This window comes from Nyctereutes procyonoides, unplaced genomic scaffold, assembly GCF_905146905.1.
Source record: "Nyctereutes procyonoides isolate TBG_1078 unplaced genomic scaffold, NYPRO_anot_genome, whole genome shotgun sequence".
NCBI lineage: Eukaryota > Metazoa > Chordata > Mammalia > Carnivora > Canidae > Nyctereutes > Nyctereutes procyonoides.
In genome coordinates, this window is record NW_026575041.1 from 3,764,168 (window position 1) to 3,784,201 (window position 20,034).

Genomic DNA, 20,034 nt, shown 5'->3' on the forward strand with positions numbered 1-20,034 from the left:
GGTTTTAGATATTTTTCTAAAATTGACCTGGTGATTTAGAGTTGGTGATTGTGACTTTGGAGAAGTCTGGATGAAGAACCCTAGGACTTTGTATGAACTAATCTTTGAAAATAGATTAAAAATTTTTTTTAAATAAAACCTGAAATATTTTAGAAATAGTAAGGTTTAAAGAAGAATAAAATGAACCACCTTAAGATAAATTACCAATACAATTGAAGTTTCTTGGGTATCCTTGATATGTTCTACTCCCTGCGCTCTAAGAAGTTAATTAACTACTACCCTGAATTTAGTATTTATTATTCCTATGCATTGTCGTTATGTCTGTCCATTAACAATATATGGTATTGTTTTATGTGTTTTAAACTATATATGGTATTTGGTTAAGGGTTCCCAAGACTACTCCCTAGATTCACACCCACTAGAAGGACTCCTAGGACTCAGCATTAGAGTTGCGCTCACAGCTAAGGTTTATTACAGCAATATAGTAAGGACACATTGGATCATAAGAAAAAGACCCAAGCGGAGTCTGAAGGATCCATGTGTACTATTTCTTCTGCTTCTCCCTCATTAGGCTTTGGGCTAACCACACTTTTCCCCAGCAAGGAAAATGCAGCATGTGTACCACGTTTCTTGTTTCTTCATAGTGAATCCATTAGAGACTCAGCACTCAGTTTTATTGAGGGCTGGTATGTGAGCACCCTCTGCCTAGCATGCCCCCAAATTCCAGACTCCCAGAAGAAAAGCAGGTGTTCAGAATAAACCATATTGTGTTCAGTCTGTGCACAATCTGCATTTATTAGAATTCTACTGTAGAAAGAGCTGTCCTCCCTCCTCCACTCATGTATTCACATATATCAACATGAACTCATGGGTTTTTAATCAATGAGTTGTAATATTATTATTTTCTCAATATATAATCATGCACACACACATTTAAAATTATATGCATGATTTTTATTTTTTTAAGGGCGGATGTTCAATGCTCTGGATCTCCGGTCCGTTTTGTGGAGTCCTCTCTTGCGGGCCGGAACTTTTGCCTTGCTGCCAGGCTGTCCGGGGAAATTTTAGGCGGTGATACCTACCCACTGAGAGGCAACCCAAAAGATACGAGCTTGGGGCGAGGGGACCGAGGGTAGGGACGGGCGGGGGGGGGGGGGAGAAAACGGAGCGGAGCCACGGTAGGCCCGGGGCCTGAACCAAACTCGGGGCTGGGCTGGAGCGAGCGGTGGTCGGAGGGGAAGGGGCAGGTGCCAGCCAGGCCGCGTCCGGAACGCTGCTACAGGCAGGAGACCGCGCGGCCGAGTCGAGCGGCGAGGGGGCGGGGCCTCGGGCGCGTGCGTCCCGGGGCGGGGCTGAATCTGGGGCGGGGCCAACGGCCGGCCGGCTGCCGCCTCCGGGCGTCCCCGCCCCCGCCTCCCGGCCCGTCAGTCTGGGCGTCGCGGGGTCTGTCCGTCTCCTTCCCTGTGGTCTTGTCGCCTGTGTCTTCAGTTTCCGTGGCTTGCTTGCGAGTCCTCTGCGGTCGTTCTCTGCACCCCCCTCCCCCCACCGCCTCCGTCTCCTCAGCCTCGGTGGTTCTCCCGCGCTTCGGTGCCTGAGACCTGAGGGCCGCCCGGCGCCCAGCTGCGCCCCGAGAGAGATGGAGGAGCCGGAGTCCCGCGGAGGTGAGCGGGGGGGGGGGGGGGGGGCTGCGACACTGCAACCATCCCCGAAAAGTGGGGGAAGCGTGCGTGTGGGGACAGGCTCGGCGGCACCGTGGGGTCCGAGGAAATCCAGTCTGGGGGAGGATATTGAGTCAAAGCCACGCAGTCGGCTGGGATCTCAGACCTGGCCAGGGAGGATTCTTGGCTGGTCTATTTTTGTTTCCCTTCGAGTGAAGCCAAACCTAAGCCTCAGAGTTACCATTTTAGAGATGAAAGGGAACTGAGCCTGGGGCAACTCTCCTCTCTAGAGAGGGGTGTGTGGGTCGCCGGAGTCCCGGAGTCCCGAAGGGAACTGAGGCGACCTGGATCTTGGCCTGTCGAGTGCCCTTATATAAGCAAGCTGTCCCCCTCTGTTGGCCTGAGCTCTCCCACCTGTCCAGTGAGGGGATTTGGAGTACGGATCGCCAAAGGCCTGACAGGATGAATGCCCTTTAAGTTATCAGTTGTTAGGAGTAAATAAGTGAGTTAGGAAGGCCTCCTCCTGGGGTTCACTGGAAGCTGCCGGATGCACCGAGTCAACTGGAGACTTTGGAATTACACTGTCCAGTACAATGCTGAGGAAAAGGTGGCATTATCCCTTTTACAAGTGAGGTAACAGAGGTGCAGAGATAACGTGGCTTGCTGATCTGTGTCAAAGTCCAGGCTACACTGCACCCTCTCCCAGTAAGAGAGCAGGGAGGCCTCCACTTAAAGGTGATCATATGGAGCAGCAATGAACAACTTGAGTTCTCAGCTAAAATGAACAACTCCAAGGCAGAACTCTATCCGATTTCTTCTCTATCCTTAGTTCCCAGTATGTGGTCTGTGTGAAATAGTTTGGGTTTCAGCACCAGAGTCGTCATCTGTGTTACTTACCACTGTCGTCAACGTGATCGGCGTAATGACGATTAGCAAAAGTTAATAAAAGTAATGAATGACTAATAAAAGGTAACGATAGTGACTCTAGTTGTTATAGAGGCAGCGAAGCCATAAGCGAAATTGTGAAGACACCAAAATTTGTAATATTTTGACTTCTATGGTGCTTTAAAGTTTAGAAAGCACTTTTGAGTGGTTCTTCATATTGGTCATCTTAGGTGGGTGTTATCCACATTTTTTAAAGCAAGGAGTCCAAGACCTAGAGAGATTAAGTGAATAGCACAAGGTCACAGGGAAGTATAGCTGGGATGCAAATGAAGTCCCATTTGACAAGCCTTGCTTCTGCTTTGGTGCTCTCCTTGCTGCTTCTCCTTTTCCTTTTTCCTAGTCCCTCCTCCCCACTCCTTGCCTGTCCTGTGCTCCATTCTATCACCCAGAGAATTCCTGTTTCCGTGTTAACTAATGATGTTCACTAATAATCATGTGTTGACTGATGGTTAATAGTGTTGGTATTAACTCTTAATTAAAGTGTGGGCTAATAAAAATTTAAAATATGGTCTTTCCCAGGGGCAGAGAGGGATTTAAATGCTTTTAAGAAGGAGAGTTGTAACTGTTATCATCATCAGCACCCACAGATTTCAAGGAATAAAACTACAGTTGATCTTGAACAACACATGTTTGAACTACACAGTTTCACTTATATGAAGATTTCTTTGAGTAAATGTAGTACAATACTAAAATTTATTTTCTCTAACTTGTGATTTTGTAACATTTTCTTTTCTTTAACCTTATGGTAAGAATACAGTATATAATACATATACAAAATGTATAATACATATACATTTCAAAATGTGTGTTAATTGATTTTATATTATTGGTAAGGCTTCCAGTCAACAGTAGGCTATTCTTAGTTAAGTTTTTGGGGAATCAAAAGTTATACATGAATTTATGACTGCTGGGGTGAGGGATGGGTCAGCTCCCTTAATTCCTGTGTCGTTGGGTCAACTGTAGAATGTGCAGTGACTGACACTGCAATAAAAATATTAACTGCCATATATTCAGTTCATATTATGTCATATCATAGGCTCTATAACAACCAATTTAACTTTTTAACTTAATTCTCTCAACAACTCTACTGAATTTTATACACAAAGATACTGAAGCATTAGGAAAGTTAAATAACAAGCCCAAGGTCATATAGTCCCCAGTGCGGTCCAAATCCTATGTTCTTAACCATTACACCAGCTTGGCTCAGGAGCAGATGTTTACTTAGAAAAAGCCTGATCCCCCCTGGCAGGAGAGCATTAATTGAGACAGAGGTGTGCTTTAGTACTGTGTGAGGAAGACAGTTCACACTTGCCTTTCAATTCTGCTACTGATCACCTAGAATCGGAGTGAGGGGAGGCTTTTCTTCTGGACTCTGGAGGCCACCTCCCCAGTCCCTTATGGTAATGAGCCATGGTTTTTCTTTTTTTAAGTTAGAAACAGGTGACCAAATGAATCATTCATATGCCATTGGATAATCAAGTTTGTCTTGATTGACACTAGGCAGCTGTAGCCAAAGCAGTGCAGCTTTTTCTTTCAGTTTATTACCCACAGAATACCTGGAAAATTGATCTAAAATGCATACTTGGGGACGCCTGGGTGGCTTAGTGGTTGAGGTCTGCCTTCTGCTCAGGATGAGATCCTGGGGTCCTGGGATCAAGTCTGACATCGGGCTCCGCACAGAGAGCTTGCTTCTCCCTCTGCCTGTCTCTGCATCTCTCTGTGTCTCTCATGAATAAATAAATAAAATCTTTAAAAAAAATAAAATGCATACTTCATCATGCCATTCCTCTGCCAAAAATTCTTGAGTGGCCCCTTCTCTGTGGGATAAACACCTTAATAAGGTATCAAAGCCTCCCAGGACCTGGACTCTCCCAATCCCTTCAGTCCCACCCTTGCATTCCACTGTACTCATAATGCACCAACGATAGCTCCCACAGCTCACTGCTTCCTGTCGTTTATAGGCTTTTCACATCCACTCCCTCTGCCCTTTTTACACCTCAACTGGCTGACCCACTGTTCATCCTTTAAGATCCAGCTCACCCACTCATTCAGTCATTCAACAGCTATTCATCAAGTGCTTGCTTGTCAATTACCAGACATGGTTCTGGATGTAAAGACGTGGTGGTGAATAGAACAGACCTATCTCTGCCCTTTGTAGAGCTTTTGCTCCGTAATATATATCAAACAAGTATAATCTGGATGATAAGTGGCATGGAGAAGAGAGCAGAGAGAGGGGATAGTGAGGAGCAGGGGAGTTGTCAGGGAAGTCCTCTATTAGATAACATTTGAACAAAGCTGAAGTAGTTGAGGGAGTGAGCTCTTGGTTATTTAAAAGCAGAATGTATTTGAAAGGCACAGAGTGTAAGATAAGAGACAGGAGCTCACCTGGCTGCCCTGATCTGGACAGATGCCCTTTTTCTGTTTTCCTGAACACTCTCATGTTTACCTCTAATGTGGCACTCACTGCGTGACATTGTAATTGTCTGTGTATGTCTGTTTCCCTCACTTGGATGTGGGTTTCTTGAAGTCAGGGACTTCTGATTCCTTTCTGTCACCTCAGCGCCTACCTTATATCCTGACTTGGAGTGGGCACCCAGAAATATTTATTAAATAAATGAAGAAGGCTTTCTGGGCCTTGTTTTTATAGCCTGACAATTTTTATAAGTGATTTATGAGAAGGTTTGAATGATGGATGGTGAGAGAAGAAAAAAAATAGAATTCTAAGCCTGGTTCTGTCTGGCTTAATTCCCTTTTTGGGCCTCTGAGAAGTAGAATACTTGATTCTCTTTGAGAAGCATCCCTGGAGACTTCTATTTTCAGCATTATGGCTGGCTAGCTAACCCCTTACATGGTGGATAAAATATAGCAAAGTCGGGATCCCTGGGTGGCGCAGCGGTTTGACGCCTGCCTTTGGCCCAGGGCGCGATCCTGGAGACCCGGGATCGAATCCCATATCGGGTTCCCGGTGCATGGAGCCTGCTTCTCCCTCTGCCTATGTCTCTGCCTCTCTCTCTCTCTCTCTCTCTCTGTGACTATCATAAATAAATAAAAATTAAAAAAATTTTAAAAAAATATATAGCAAAGTCCTTTATAGCTAAAATGGCAAGAAAGTAAGAAATTCCCAGGGGCCTAGAATCCAAGAGTAAACTGAAAACCAGCGTGGTTAGTCCTCACCTCAGCCACCTCGGGTTTTTGCTGATCTCACTTACCTAGAAGTTTGGGCTTTAATAGACCTGCTGTTGCAGTAAATGCAACTATGGCCCAGATGAGTTAGATTGTCATTGGAACTGAGATCCCTGCATGAAGCTGGGCCCTTGAAAATCCACACCTTTTGATGAGGTGGACTAGGCAAAGACCCAGAGAGATGACAAAGAAGACTGCCTCTTATCCTAGGCTCTAGTAGAGGGAAAAGGTTTCCCCAGATAATTCTTAACCACAGGCATTTCCTCAAACGGATTTGGACTTATATATCTGTTACCCTAATGGCCTAAATACTCCAAAGAAATTGACATTAGAAAACATCCAGGCTGGTAATACCCCTGGATGCTTGGCAGAAACTTGTGCAGAATCTCTCTAGAGAGATATACTTAACACAGGCTGTGTAGGAATCCCATAGTCTAAAGGATAGATTTGTTCAATGAGAATGCGTATTGCTTGCTTTATGCTTTTGCGATCATGATGTTACTTTTGTATAAGAAAATAAACATTTGAGTAAATCTTTGCCTCCCTGTGTGTGATCTCAGAAATGGGATGATAGAGCAGAACTTGTACGCAGGTCAGCATTTGGGTATGGACACGCATTTAGCTGCCTCCCTGTCCTTGCAGAGGTCATGGAAGAAGTGACATCGTGCTCCTTCAACAGCCCTCTGTTCCAGCAGGAAGACAAGAGAGGGATCACCTACCGGATCCCAGCCCTGCTCTACATCCCCCCCACCCACACCTTCCTGGCCTTTGCAGAGAAGCGCTCCACGAGCAGGGATGAGGATGCTCTCCACCTGGTGCTGAGGCGAGGGTTGAGGACTGGGCACTCGGTACAGGTGACTCCTCATCCCAAATCTGTCTCTGAGCCTCAGTCTTTCTCCACATTGCTTAGAGTATTTCAGGGTCTGTGCCTTTTCCTGTCAGTGCTGGAAAATCCCTGTGTGGGAGGAAGAAAAAAAAAACAGTAAAAGCAATGGCTCTCAGAGTACTTACTGTGTGCCAGGCACACATGGGCTCCTCAACAGCCACCCTGTGACATAGGAATGGTTGTTAGTCACATTTTACGGATGAGGAAACTGAGGCTCAGAGACGTTGCCACTTGTTCAAGGTCACATAGCTATACTAAAACTACAGAAGCAGGCTTTAAACTCCCGTCTCTGATTCCAGAGGCCTCCATGGTTCATTCATATTCAACTAACATGTGGTGTGCTTTTGATTCCCATTCTCTTTTGTTCTTATAAGTCACCCAGGAAGTAAGCATTATTAGTTCAGTTTTCTGGTGAGGGATCCTGGTCCTTCGGGGGGGTACGTCTTGTTAAAGACCACAACTAGCAGACAGTGGGGGTGAGGATAACAACAGTCCTCCTTTTCCTGCGTATTTTATGTGAGGTGCACAGTATTCCTGTTTTACAGGAGGAAACGGGATTAAAGTGGCTTGACTCAGATACATGCCTACCAAGCCACAGAACTGGGGTTGGATCCCTCACCCCTAAGTAGCACATCTTCACTGCATTTTTAGAGGAGATTGAGTGCTTCCTTTGGGACTGTGAGTGTAGGGTTATTTCAGATCCCATTTGTCTTTTCTTCTGTAGAGCTGGCTGAAATGAGGATCAAATGGGATAATGGATTTGAGAGTCTTTTATAAACAAACAAAGATACAAACATAGATTTCTTTATAATAGACACTCTATTCCCCCTCATGCACCCTGGTTTTCTACCCACAGAAATATCACCATTAAAACTTTACGTCTACAGGAATCCCTTTGTTTGCTATTACAGTGCAAATGCTTTTCTGCCATAGGTGGGCCTTGCCAGCACCCCCCTGCCTCTGCTCTGGATGACTTGCTCACATTTTCTTGTGGGAAAGATTTTTACTTTGGGGAATTTCCAGTCCCTGCTCTTTCACTCTGTCTTGCCATGAGCCTTCTTCATGGCTTCTCAGGACCAAACCTCTGCTTGTATCACTGGCCTCCAAAGAGGCCCAGCCCTGCAGCCCAGCTTGGAGTTACAGCTTTTTTGTTTCCTCCAGGACTACGCATTGCCTGTGGTCTTGTTGTCTTGCTTTCTACCGCAGACCGTTGGGCTGTGAAACACTTCTTACCAGACCATGCCTGACATAACCTCACTGCCCAGCTGTCACAAGCATTCACAGATGCATCCATTTTAACTCAATCTCCCTTCTCTGTATTTTATCACTTTTCATTTTCTGACTTACCCAACTGTAGAATCTTGAAGTTAGAATAATCATCAGCCTAACTTCTTTCCCAGGACAGAGAACTTCTGTATTCTCTTGGTGGCTAGTAATAGCTTAGGGGTTAAGAATATGTCTTTGGAGTCAGGCAAAACCTATCATTTATTGGTGGTGTGACCTTGAACGTCTGACTCTTCTGTTTCATCATCTGTAAAATATAAATAATAGCAGTTACATATTAAGAACTCAACATTAGTCATCCTCCATAAAGGGTCTGCTTACACAACTCTTCAAGTGAGAAACTTAGTCCTGTGGCAGCTGTTAACTTTTGTTTTTGGAGTGAAACAACCTATACTTCTCCATAATTAATTACCCATTGGTCTTGTTACGGTTTCTGGGACAACTAATCCATACATAATATAAAGTCCCTTTTCCAAAGAATGCTCTTTGATGTACCTAAAAAAAGCAGTGTTCATACCCTCCAATTCCTCCAATCTAGGGGATCACCAGCTTTAGTTCTTTCAGTGGCTCATGAGGCCATAGTCTAATTTAGTTTCTGGTCCCTTGAAAGCTGTGATTACTGTCTTTGGGATTTTTAAAAATATTTTTTATTTATTTATTAGAAACAGAGAGAGAGAGAGAGAGAGGCAGAGGGAGAAGCAGGCTCCATGCAGGGAGCCCGACGTGGGACTCGATCCCGGGTCTCCAGGATCACGCCCTGGGCAGAAGTCAGCGCTAAACCGCTGAGCCACTGGGGCTGCCCTTGTCTTTGGGATTTGATCTGGGATGTCAGTGTCCTTTTTCAAAGAATGGTACTCTGAATATAGGGCCCCTAAGGATAGATGGACCAGTTCAGCAATGAGGTAGCTATCTCATTTTATATTCTTGTCATGCAGTCTAATGTAGCATCTGCTTTTTTGCCAGCTGCATAACACAAGTTGACTAACACTAAGTAGATTGTCAGCTACCAACCTCTGAATCCTTTTCGCATTTGCTGTTTTATAAAAATTTTTAGCGGGGGCACCTGGGTGGTTCAGTGGTTGAGCATCTGCCTTTGGCTCCAGTCGTGATCCCAGAGTCCTGGATCAAGTCCCACATTGGGCTCCTCACAGGGAGCCTGCTTCTCCCCCTGCCTATGTCTCTGCCTCTCTGTGTCTCTCATTAATAAATAAATAAAATCTTAAAAAAAAAAAATAGGGATGCCTGGGTGGCTCAGCAGTTGGGTGTCTGCCTTTGGTCCAGGGCATGATCCTGGAGTCCTGGGATTGAGTCCCACATCTCTCCTGTGTCTCTGGCTCTCTCTGTGTCTCTCATGAATAAATAAATAAAATCTTTAAAAAGTAATTAATTAAAATTTAAAAATAGAAGTAAATAAAATTAAAAAATTTTAAATTATAGTAAAATATACCTAAAAATTTGCATCTTAACCATTTTAAGTGTACATTGTAGTATTGTTAACTAGAGACACGTTGTGCACCAGATCTCTAGAACTTTTTCATCATATATGACTGCTATGTTATACCCTTTGGACAAGTCTCATTTCCCTCTTCCCCATCCCCTAGCCACCACCTTTCTTCTTCTTCTTCTTCTTCTTCTTCTTCTTCTTCTTCTTCTTCTTCTTCTTCTTCTTCTTCTTCTTCTTCTTCTTCCTTCTTTCTTCTTCTTTCTTCTTTCTTCTTCTTCTTCTTCTTCTTCTTTCTTCTTTCTTCTTTCTTCTTTCTTCTTCTTTCTTTTTCTTCTTTCTTCTTCTTTTTCTTCTTCTTTTTTTTAAAGATTTATTTATTCATGAGAGACACAGGCAGAGGGAGAAGCAGCCTCCATGCAGGGAGCCTGATGTGGGAATCAATCCTGGAACTCCAGGATCACACCCTGAGCCAAAGGAAGATGCTTAACTGCTGAGCCACCCAGGCGTCCCTCTTCTTTGTTTTTATGAGTTTTTAGTTACTGTAGATTCCTCATGTAAGTGGAATCATCCAGTATTTGCCTTTTTGTGATTGGCTTATTTCACTTGGTATAATGTCCCTCAAAGTTCATTTATGTGGTAGTGCATGACAGGATTTCCTTCTTTAAGGCTGAATAATATTCCATTGTATGTGTATACCACATTTGATTTATCCATCCACCTGTTGATGGACACTTGGGTTCTCCTACCTTTTAGCTATTGCAAGTAATGCTGCTGTGAACATGAGTGTGCAAATATCTCTTCAGAACTTCGCTTGTCATTCTTTTGGGCATATATCTAGAAGTAGAATTATTGGGTCAGGTGGTAATTCTGTTTTTAATTTTTTTGAGGACTCTCCATACTTTTGACCACAATGATTACACCATTTTATATTCCCACCAAGGGTGTACAGGATTCCAATTTCTCTATATCCTTGCCAACACTTATAATTTATTTTTGATAGTAGTCATTCCAGTGCATGTGAGGTGCTGTCTTGTGGTTTTGATTTACATTTCCCTAATTATTAGTGATGTTGAGTAACGTTTCATTATGCTTGTTGGCCATCATGTTTGCTGTTCTTTAATCATGTTCTCCATCCAGATTTTTAAGCCCAGGACTTCTATTTCTGTCAAGCCTCAGCTTGTTTATGTCCCATTGCTCCAGCTGGTTGAGATCATTTAGATTCTAATGCTTTCATGTTTTAGTTAGTGTTTCTTCCAGCTTCATGTTAACTTTGTATTAGACTTATCTGGCCCAAATAATTTTCTCCTCTTAGCCAGTAAGAGTGGTTGAGCTTCTGACTTCACAGTGATTAGACTGGCCAATAACTTCATTGAATTTGACAATGTTTAAAGTGTTTACAGTGCACAAGGTACTCTGGTACAGAATGGGCTGCCCCAGAGATACTGACTTCCCTGTCCCTCGGCCAGTTCCAGGAGACTGAATGGCCTTGATCCAGAAGGCTTAGAGAAAGCTCTTCTATAAGATGGGAGTTAATTCTAGGTCCTTATGACTCCGAGATTCTCTGATATGAGCTTTGCTTAATAACATATTTTGCCCATTTATGAAGGGATTAAATGTTTTATTTCACATAGTTAATACATTCATGTGGCATACATCATATAAAACACTATAAAAATATATATATCCCATCCTTAGTGCCCTACTTCCTATAGGTTGTCACCATTATTTCCTATGTACTCTTATAGTGCTGCTTCTTACAGAAACAAAGAAATACAAGTATATATTCTTAATACTCCCCCTTTAAAATTTTTTAACATGAAGTGATAACACATATATAGAAAACAAATGTCCAGTGCACAAAACATGAATGTCTACCTGTGAACTGAAAAAGCCAACACTTGTAGACTCATCACTTAGCTCAAGAAATAAAATATTACCAGCACCTCAGAAACTTCTCTTATCCCCCTTCTCTTTCTCAGAGGGAATTGCTATCCTGATTTACAGCTCTAGTTTAGTGTTTTGGTTTTTTTTAATTAGACTTTATTATTTTTTTTATTAGACCCAGCATGGGACTTGAACTCATGACCCTGAGATCAATAGTTACATGCTTTACTGACAGAGCCAGCCAGGAGTCCCTAGTTTTGCTTGTTTTTCATCTTTATTCTTTATGTTTGGCTTCTTTTGTTCAATATTTTTGAGGTTTATCCAAGCTATTGTGTATGGGCTGCTTTGAATATTATTGTACGTGTTTTTGCTACTGTGTGCGTGCATTTTGGTTGAGCTTATATCTAGAAATGGCATTACTGAATCAGAGGGTAGGTTTATATTCCACTTCAGTAGATAGTGCCAGCCAGTTTTCTAGAGTGGTGGTCATGAGAGCTGGTCTACTTCAGTTTCACCCTTACTCTGTGCATTTAGCTCTTTGAAGTTCAACCGTAAAGCATGGGAGTTTACCAGGGCCCCAAATTTTTGCCTTCCTGCTCCCATAAGGCTGTCAAACAAATTGTTCATCTTTTCAGCTTTTCAGTTCTCTTTGAGAATTAGCAGAGATACCCTGAGAGGAAAAGGGACTTGAAATACCAGGCTAGCTTCTCTGAATGAACTTCTCTCAGTTCTTAGCTTATAATTTTTCATTCTCTTACTTTCTCTCTGGTGCTTTTAACCAGATGGTTTTGTTTTGATATTTTATCTGTCATCCCTAGTCTCAGTGGAAAGGTTGGTTCAAACTAGTTTGCTGCTATTAGATTTTTCTTTTTATTTCTTATGCAAAGGGTAGCATACTATATACATTGGTCTGTAATTTGCTCTGTTCATTTGAGATCTATCTCAGTGTGTAGAGGCCTTCTTTTTTCTTTTTTCGTCTCTTGCATTGTATGTTCATTTAACCAGTCCCCTACTGATGAATATTTGGGTTCACAATATTTTGCTGTTCTGAATAGTGCCACAGTGAGTAATCTTGCATATATTTAATTTGATGAGCAGATATATTTTAGGATAAATTCTCAGAATTGGGCATGCTGAGAAAGGATAAATGCATCTGGAATTTTGACATGCCCTACATAAATGTTGAACCATTATGCACTTCATTGCATATAAGAGAGTGCCTGTTTCTTCACATTTTTGTCAACAGAATAGTGTCAAAGATTCTGATGTTGCCAGTTTGTTAGAAGAAAAGTGTGACCTCAATTTTAATTTTAATTTGCTTTTCTCTTTTATATGTGAGATTAAACATATTTTTATTGTTTTTTCCTCTTTCTGTGAGTTGCCTAATCTTGCTCTTTGCCCATTCCAGTTGGGCTTCTGAAAATTTTCTTACCAATTTCTAATATAGTTTTAAAAATATATTAAGGAGGTTAGGCCTTTCTTTGTGCTATTTCTGATTACACATTATCTCATTTTAGCCTTATACCACAAACTCCTGTGTTAGCATGTGTTACTATATTTTCTGTTTAACTGCTGAAGAAATTGAGGTTAAGTAAGTTTAAGTAACTTGCCCAAGTTCACACAAGAAATGATGAAGGCTGCTTCGAACCAGGTGTCTCTGACTTCATGCTTGAGTTTTTAATGACAGAGTTATGAATAGCCTCCCCAGGATAGTAGAGAAAGGAAAAAAAAAATCTTTGCTTAAAATTTCTCTTTATTTGCCTAAATTGCATATTTGTCTGCTTTGCTTTGCTTTTCTTCATCTTCTTTTCTTTTTCTTTTTCCCCCTCTTCCTTCCTTTTTTCTTTCTTTGAAAATATATTTCTTTAGCTCCTATCATGTGATAGGAGATAGGTAGGCACCAGAGATACAAAATTTGAATAATTTTATTTCTGTCCTCAAAAGACTCAATCTAGGAAGGGAGCCAGTCACATAAAAATTATGATCATCATATAATAAATGCTAAAATTCTTCTGTGTGTACAAGGAGGAAGCCACCAACTGCTTTTGGGGGGAGTAGGGAGGGGAGGAAGTTTCATAGAAAGTTTTACAAAGGAGGTGACTTTTGAGTGTGGAGGGTGAATTGGGCATCTATACAATGTGAGGCAGAGTGTTCTAGGCAGAGAGGACAGCATGTACAATATCTAGCATTGCCTCTTCCCAGCAGTATAAATCATCCTATAATATTTGAGAATTAGTGAATATTAGTGCATACTTGATTTCATAGATTTTAATACCATTTATTTCTTAACACTGAAAAATACTAATGCTCTTTCAATGAGCCTCATGTCTTCCTGTTAGTCTCTCACTCCTGTTCTCTCTCCCTTCCCCTTGTTTAGTGGGAACCCCTGAAGCCATTGATGGAAGCCACGTTACCTGGGCATCGGACCATGAACCCCTGTCCTGTGTGGGAGCAGAAGAGTGACTGTGTATACCTATTCTTCATCTGTGTGCGCGGCCATGTCACCGAGCGTCAACAGGTCATGTCAGGCAGGAATGCAGCCCGCCTCTGCTTCATCTGCAGTCAAGATGCTGGCTGTTCATGGAGTGAGGTGAGGGACCTGACTGAAGAGGTTATTGGTGCAGAGGTGAAGCGTTGGGCCACATTTGCTGTGGGCCCAGGTCATGGCATCCAGCTGCAGTCAGGGAGGCTGATCATCCCTGCATATGCCTACTACATCCCTTATTGGTTCTTTTGCTTCCGGCTACCATGCAAAGCCAAGCCTCATTCCCTGATGATCTACAGTGATGACCTAGGGGCCACCTGGCACCATGGCAGGCTCATTAAGCCCATGGCAACAGTGGAGTGCGAAGTGGCAGAGGTGACTGGGAGGGCTGGCGACCCTGTGCTGTATTGCAGTGCCCGGACACCAAACAGATGCCGGGCAGAGGCTTTCAGCATTAACAATGGTGAATGCTTTCAGAGACCAGCCCTGAGCAATCAGCTGTGTGAGCCCCCGCATGGCTGCCAAGGCAGTGTGGTGAGTTTCCGGCCCTTGGAGATCCTTCATGGGTGCCAGGACCTGAATGGTAAAGATTCTCCTACCATTCAGCAGAGCCCTCTGCTGGACAGCTCACTGTGGCCAGAGCAGGAAGGTGGAATTCTGTCCAAATCTTGGCTCTTGTACTCACACCCAACCAGTAAGAAGCGGAGGGTCAACTTAGGCATCTATCTCAACCAGACCCCCTTGGATGCTGCCTGCTGGTCCCGCCCCTGGATCTTGCACTGTGGACCCTGTGGCTACTCTGATTTGGCTGCTTTGGAAAAGGAGGGCTTGTTTGGATGTTTGTTTGAGTGTGGGACCAAGCGAGAGTGTGAGCAGATTGCCTTCCGCCTGTTTACAGACCAAGAGATCCTGAGCCACATGCATGAGGATAACACCGGCCCTGGTAAGAACTCTGAGCCAACTGAAAGCTAAAAATTGGCTTAGGACCCAATTTTCCATAGAAAGGAAGCCACAGAAGGCAACCACAGCCAGGATAATGGAGGCCACGTTAATAGAGGTTATTAAAGTCTACAGAGAATCCAGAAACTTAATATTCTGCTCCCCACCTTTCTTCACTTCTCCAAAGAGCAAAATGAAAATTTTGCCGTAGCTACCGCAATGGAAAAAACTATGAGTTGGGAAACGATGATGTAGTCCTTGGTTGTGCCACTGGCTTGCTTTGGGACCTTGGACGTGTCACCTGAACTCTCTGGGCCTCAGGTCTCCATCTGTAAAATGAGAGGATTGGTTCTGTGATTTTTCTTCTTCCCATTCCTAGGAATGGCAGAGTGACTGCATAGTCCACGATCAGTGAGTCCTGGCTGTATAGGTCTCTGATAGGACTCTGATCTCAAAATGGAAGTCAGAGGATTCATCTTTTCCAATGACTCACCACTCATCCAGGTGTGAGGCTACAAGCAGGTGTTCTGGCACAAAGGAAGACCTGGTTTATTAAGAACAAACACACCCTCACCCTTCTAATCATCCTTAGAACTCTACAGGCTCTCTATCCTAGAGGAATTGGGCAGAACAGTAGAATCATGAGGTCACCTACCTTCTCCAGCTTTGCAGCTCTGCTCAATCATCCCTTCCTCAGCCAGAACGCTTATTTCCTAGGGAAAAAAAAATGAGAAACTCAAAGCCAGTGGCCCCCAAGGATGATACTATTTCTGATGGCATCACTCCTATGAAAGATGAACCTGAAGTACGTGTACTAGGATGGTGCCTGATGAGAAAAGGACACGGATCAGGACTTTAAAGCATTAGACAAAACTTCCCATGTTCTCTGCCCTCAAGGAGCTCACAGTTTATGGGACTAGAAGTGTGAGAAAATTCAAGCAAATCAGTGCAGCTGGTTTGTAGATGTTGGGCTTTAAGTTGGGGTGATGGTAGCTCCTGATGTCATTGTCTTAGTTGTATCTTCATTGTGCTTGGAGTCAGCAGCCTCAGGGCTTGGCCAGGTTGCTGGGTTTCCCCCAGGTCTGTTTTTTTTTCTCAGAATATTGCTCTGGGCTAGTCACTCCTTTTTACCCATGAAGAAGGTCTTCACCATTAGGAAGGTCTCTGGACTCCAGACCTCTGAATCAGGCCTATTTTTTGTACCTACTGCAATCACTGTTTGTGAAGTCGAGATGCCTCTTTGTCTGATAGATTTGGGGCTGAAATTTGCCAGTGCTGAATGTCTCAGATGATACCAGATTGGTTCCTCTTATTTTAGATTCAGTTCTCCATAGCCTGTTATTATAACAGAAATTCTATCAAAGATATGGTTTTTCTCCCTATTTTAGGAGAAGAATACCTCCAACTTGTATCAAATAACTAAATTTGGTGCCAAGTAATGGCCTGGAGAGCAAGTCTTGGTTGTAGAACAGAGCCCAGGAGGCTGGGGGTTGCAGTTGCACCTGTCATATGGGGGAGAGTCTACCAGGATGAAGGTAGAGATTAACTTCACCTACTTCTGCATATGGCTTTAAGCCCATGGCTTAGAGTGACTTTTTAAAATTCCCTCAGCCTCTCACCCATTTGTCAAAGTTATCCTCCTAGTACACAGTTATGATCACTTATTCACTCATTTGTACATTTATCTAAATATTTTCGAGAGCTGTGCATAATGTAAGGTGCTTTCTATTGCCATTCCCTGGTTGAAAATCATTTGTGGCTCCTCAATAGCCTACTGAAGGGTTTTTACATTTAGTCTGGCATGTAGAGCCTTCCATTTTTGGCTGAGATAATGAATACAAATCTCCACACAAATCTCTAAACAAATCTCTCTTTGTATGAAGCCCACTCAGAGAAGATCTCTGTCAAGTTAGCAGTGGAGGGGGTGACAGAATTGGTGGTACAAGGAGGAACAGGGGAAGGGCAACCCATTCCTGAGTAGTGGAAGCTTCTTGTTCTGCAAAGCTTTCCTGAGCACCATACCCCAAATAGATAGGAACCGTGGGGATGGCTTCCTTCTCTAACAGGGTCTAAAGGATGAAGAGAATGAAAAGCAAGAAAAGAGGGTTGGGGACAAAGGGAATCCAGAATGAGGATTAGGAAGAGGAACAGAGTGGGCAATAGCAGCTATGAAGAAAGAACAGCAAGGAAGGAGTCCCGGCATGTTTAGGAGGAGAGAGAACATGGCCCAGATATGAGACCTAGGCTGGAGAGGTGGTATGAGTGGTGGCTGCTGTGAAGAAGAAATGACGACAGGCTGGAGCTGTTTGCCAAAATGTGGGGGAAGGGACAGAGGCCCACACAGGCTGGCAGTTTAGGCTACTGATAGGTTCCTACCCAGCCCTGTAACTTTAAGCTGGTTTAACTCGTTCATGTTCCAGGTGACCAACAGAAACAGCTGTAGGCACTCTGACTCTCTTTGTGCCAAGTACCCAAGGCTTTCCAGGCCCCTGGACATCCTAACAGAGTCCATTTCAGGCCCTCTCACGTTGGTAGAATGAAAAAGATGGGGCAGGTAATGGCAGCTGTGAAGAAAAGAGGAAGGTAGACTGGAGGCCTCTAATCTAGGGGCATGAAGAGGACTATAGAGGCTGTGGTCCCTTTGCCCCCAGAAGCTCCCACCCTATCTTTGGACACTTAGAATGGATCCATCCAGCACACATGGCTCATCACTGGGAGAGCAAGAAAGCATAGGTAGGTAGGGGCCTCCTGCTGCTGGTCTGTGTCCAAATCCACCTCCTACCCCTTCAATTTGCTGGTCCTGCTCATGCTCCCAAACCCCTGATGCCTTCACTCCTAGGCTCCTACTATTTTTACTTCAGGCCCTTGTTATTTGGTGGTTTATTTGGATCTGTTTCTCCTGGTCACCGATCTCCCCTCATATCCTTGGGATATCATGCAGCTGTAGCCATAGGTAAGAGACATTGCACCTTGTTTCTTGGGTAGCCCAAGGCACCCACAGAAGTCAACATAAGGCTGCCTCCCATGCCTCCTCTACAGGGCAGTAGGTTTCAATACTTCTACTTCAGCCAGATTAGGCTGCTCTGTCTTCTTCAATAGGCTGTGCGTTTTCCACACTGCATTATTCAGTATATGTCATGTCATCCTTTCCTTGCTCCTGCAGTGCATAGTTGGAGCCTCCCTCCCTCTGGTCATTACCACAGGGTGCAATATATCATTATTGTCTGTCTTGTGCCCTCTAGGCATCTGCTGGGTTGTGAATTCCTTGAGGGCCAAGTCTGTATGAATCCTCTATCCTTTTTACCTTGAATTATAGTGATTTCTTTATAAAAATGATTTTTCTATTGGATTCTGAACTCCCTAAGGATAAGGACTGTGCCTGATTCCTTTCTGTGTCCTCTGCACCCAGCACAGGGCCTGGCGCAGAACAGACAACAGTAAAATTAGGCTGAATGAATAAAGGAATCAAAAATCCTGGCCTTCTGGAGCTAAGTGAGAAGGCCGGGGCAAGCTACCCCATAGGGAGGAGCATATTGCATCCCTCTGTGGATTGGATGGTGCTCTAAACCCGCTGAACACTCACCCTAAATGAGTCTTCTTTTTGCTGGCCTGCATCCGGGTCAGTCACAGTGCTTCCCGGAAAAAGAGCTTTTCTCTGGCTTTAGCTGCCTGCCTGGATGTGTCAGAATCACAGCCCAAGCCCAAAGCCAAGCCTTGATTTGGGTTCTCATTTCAGTGCTCTTTCCCCTCTGTCCCTAATTGGAGTTTCTGTAACTTCCCCTTGTCCAGGACTCCAGGAGAGATGCTGTGCTTCCAGTGTGTAGCGAGCATGTCTTGGTTCTGTGATACCAAGTGCCAGAAGTGCCCTCTGTACTATAGAAACTACCAGGACTCTTGGAAACAAGAGAGATGAATAAAGAGTTTAATTCTTATGACTGCTATTTGTTTTGTTGTGGTCAAACTGTGAGGTGATTATCATCCTAATACTTATATCTAGTTTGTACCCAACTTCTTTTGAAAAATGGATTTGAGGCCTTTTCTTGCTTTTCATCAGAACTTTTACTTCCAGAAAGCTTTATTGATAATAATCCTTTGTACTTTTACACATTGACATTGGAACATAGTTGCTTTTTGAGGGAAGCAGGGCAGAGATTACCATGACTGGTTAGATTGCATATTACACATGAGCTATAAAGTAATTAAGTGAGGGAACTGGGATACACAGAATCTTCCCATCTGGTACCATCCAGTCTACCTACCCTGGGGCTTGTCACTGCACATCTTCTTTTTACACAACACCCTGAGGTTATTCCCAAATTGTAGCTAGTGAGGCCACAAATACTTACCTCAGTGATATGGGGTGATAGCCTTCACTCATGACTTTTACTTGACTTTGTACTCTGCTTTCTTAAAACAAATTGACTGTTAAAAAGTTTTAAATGGGCATCTCTTTTGTCATAAAACTAAGGGTCATACAATGATGAAAGAATAAATGTACAGAACTAATAATTTACCTCCTAAAAATAGTTTTATAATAATTATTGATATGATAATTTAAAAAAAAAATCCAGTGACCTATTTTTTTGTGTGTTTGTTAGATTGCTTGATGTCTGGGAACCTTTGGGCTTGAGAGGAATATGCACTACTCCATAAACTTCAGTGCTCAATTTCTTTCTTTTCTTTTCTTTTTTTTTTTTTTTTGATTAATGATTTATTTGAGAGAGAGAGAGAGTGCATGTGCACACAAGAGAGCACAAGCAGGGGGAGCAGCAGGGGGGAGAGGGAGAAGCAGGCTCCCCACTGAGTAGGGAGCCAACTCGGGGCTCGATCCCAGGATCCTGGGATCATGGTCTGAGCTGAAGGTAAATAGACTGCTCAACTGACTGAACCACTCAGGCACCCCTGGTGCTCAATTTCTTAAACTCCTATTCATTAAAACATTGAAAACCTCTTGAATGGGATGCCTGGGTGGCTCAGCAGTTGAGCACTTCCCCTCTGCCCAGGGCATGATCCTGGAGTCCTGGGATCAAGTCCCACATTGGGCTCCCTGCATGGAGCCTGCCTATGTCTCTGCCTCTCTCTCTGGGTCTCTCATGAATAAAATCTTAAAAAAAAAAAAAAAACCTCTTGAATATTTAAACAATGACAAATTTGATTAAACTGCCTTCAACAGAAATACCAGTTATGGATTTAGCATAGCTGATCCTTTTGAACATTTCAAATACCATAAATGGTAGATAAAACATAAATAAATCCAATGATTATAAAAGGTACCCTTAAACCAAAATGGAGTACAAAAGAGCTGATGCCATAGACTTAACTTTGT

General features: G+C 43.3%; 1 protein-coding gene across 3 annotated transcripts; it reads left to right on the top strand.

Moving 5' to 3' along the window:
* Positions 1-1,407: 1,407 nt before the first annotated feature.
* NEU3 (neuraminidase 3) lies at positions 1,408-18,640 on the top strand. 3 transcript variants are annotated; one of them, XM_055320786.1, is made up of 3 exons: positions 1,408-1,661; positions 6,429-6,640; positions 13,662-18,640. In XM_055320786.1, the coding sequence occupies exons 1-3, from the start codon at positions 1,637-1,639 to the stop codon at positions 14,739-14,741; spliced, it is 1,317 nt and encodes a 438-aa protein (XP_055176761.1). In that variant the 5' UTR covers positions 1,408-1,636; the 3' UTR covers positions 14,742-18,640. The 3 variants fall into 3 exon arrangements, with proteins under 3 accessions (XP_055176761.1, XP_055176762.1, XP_055176763.1); XM_055320787.1 differs by having other exon boundaries at positions 6,429-6,634; XM_055320788.1 differs by lacking the exon at positions 6,429-6,640.
* Positions 18,641-20,034: the final 1,394 nt, after the last annotated feature.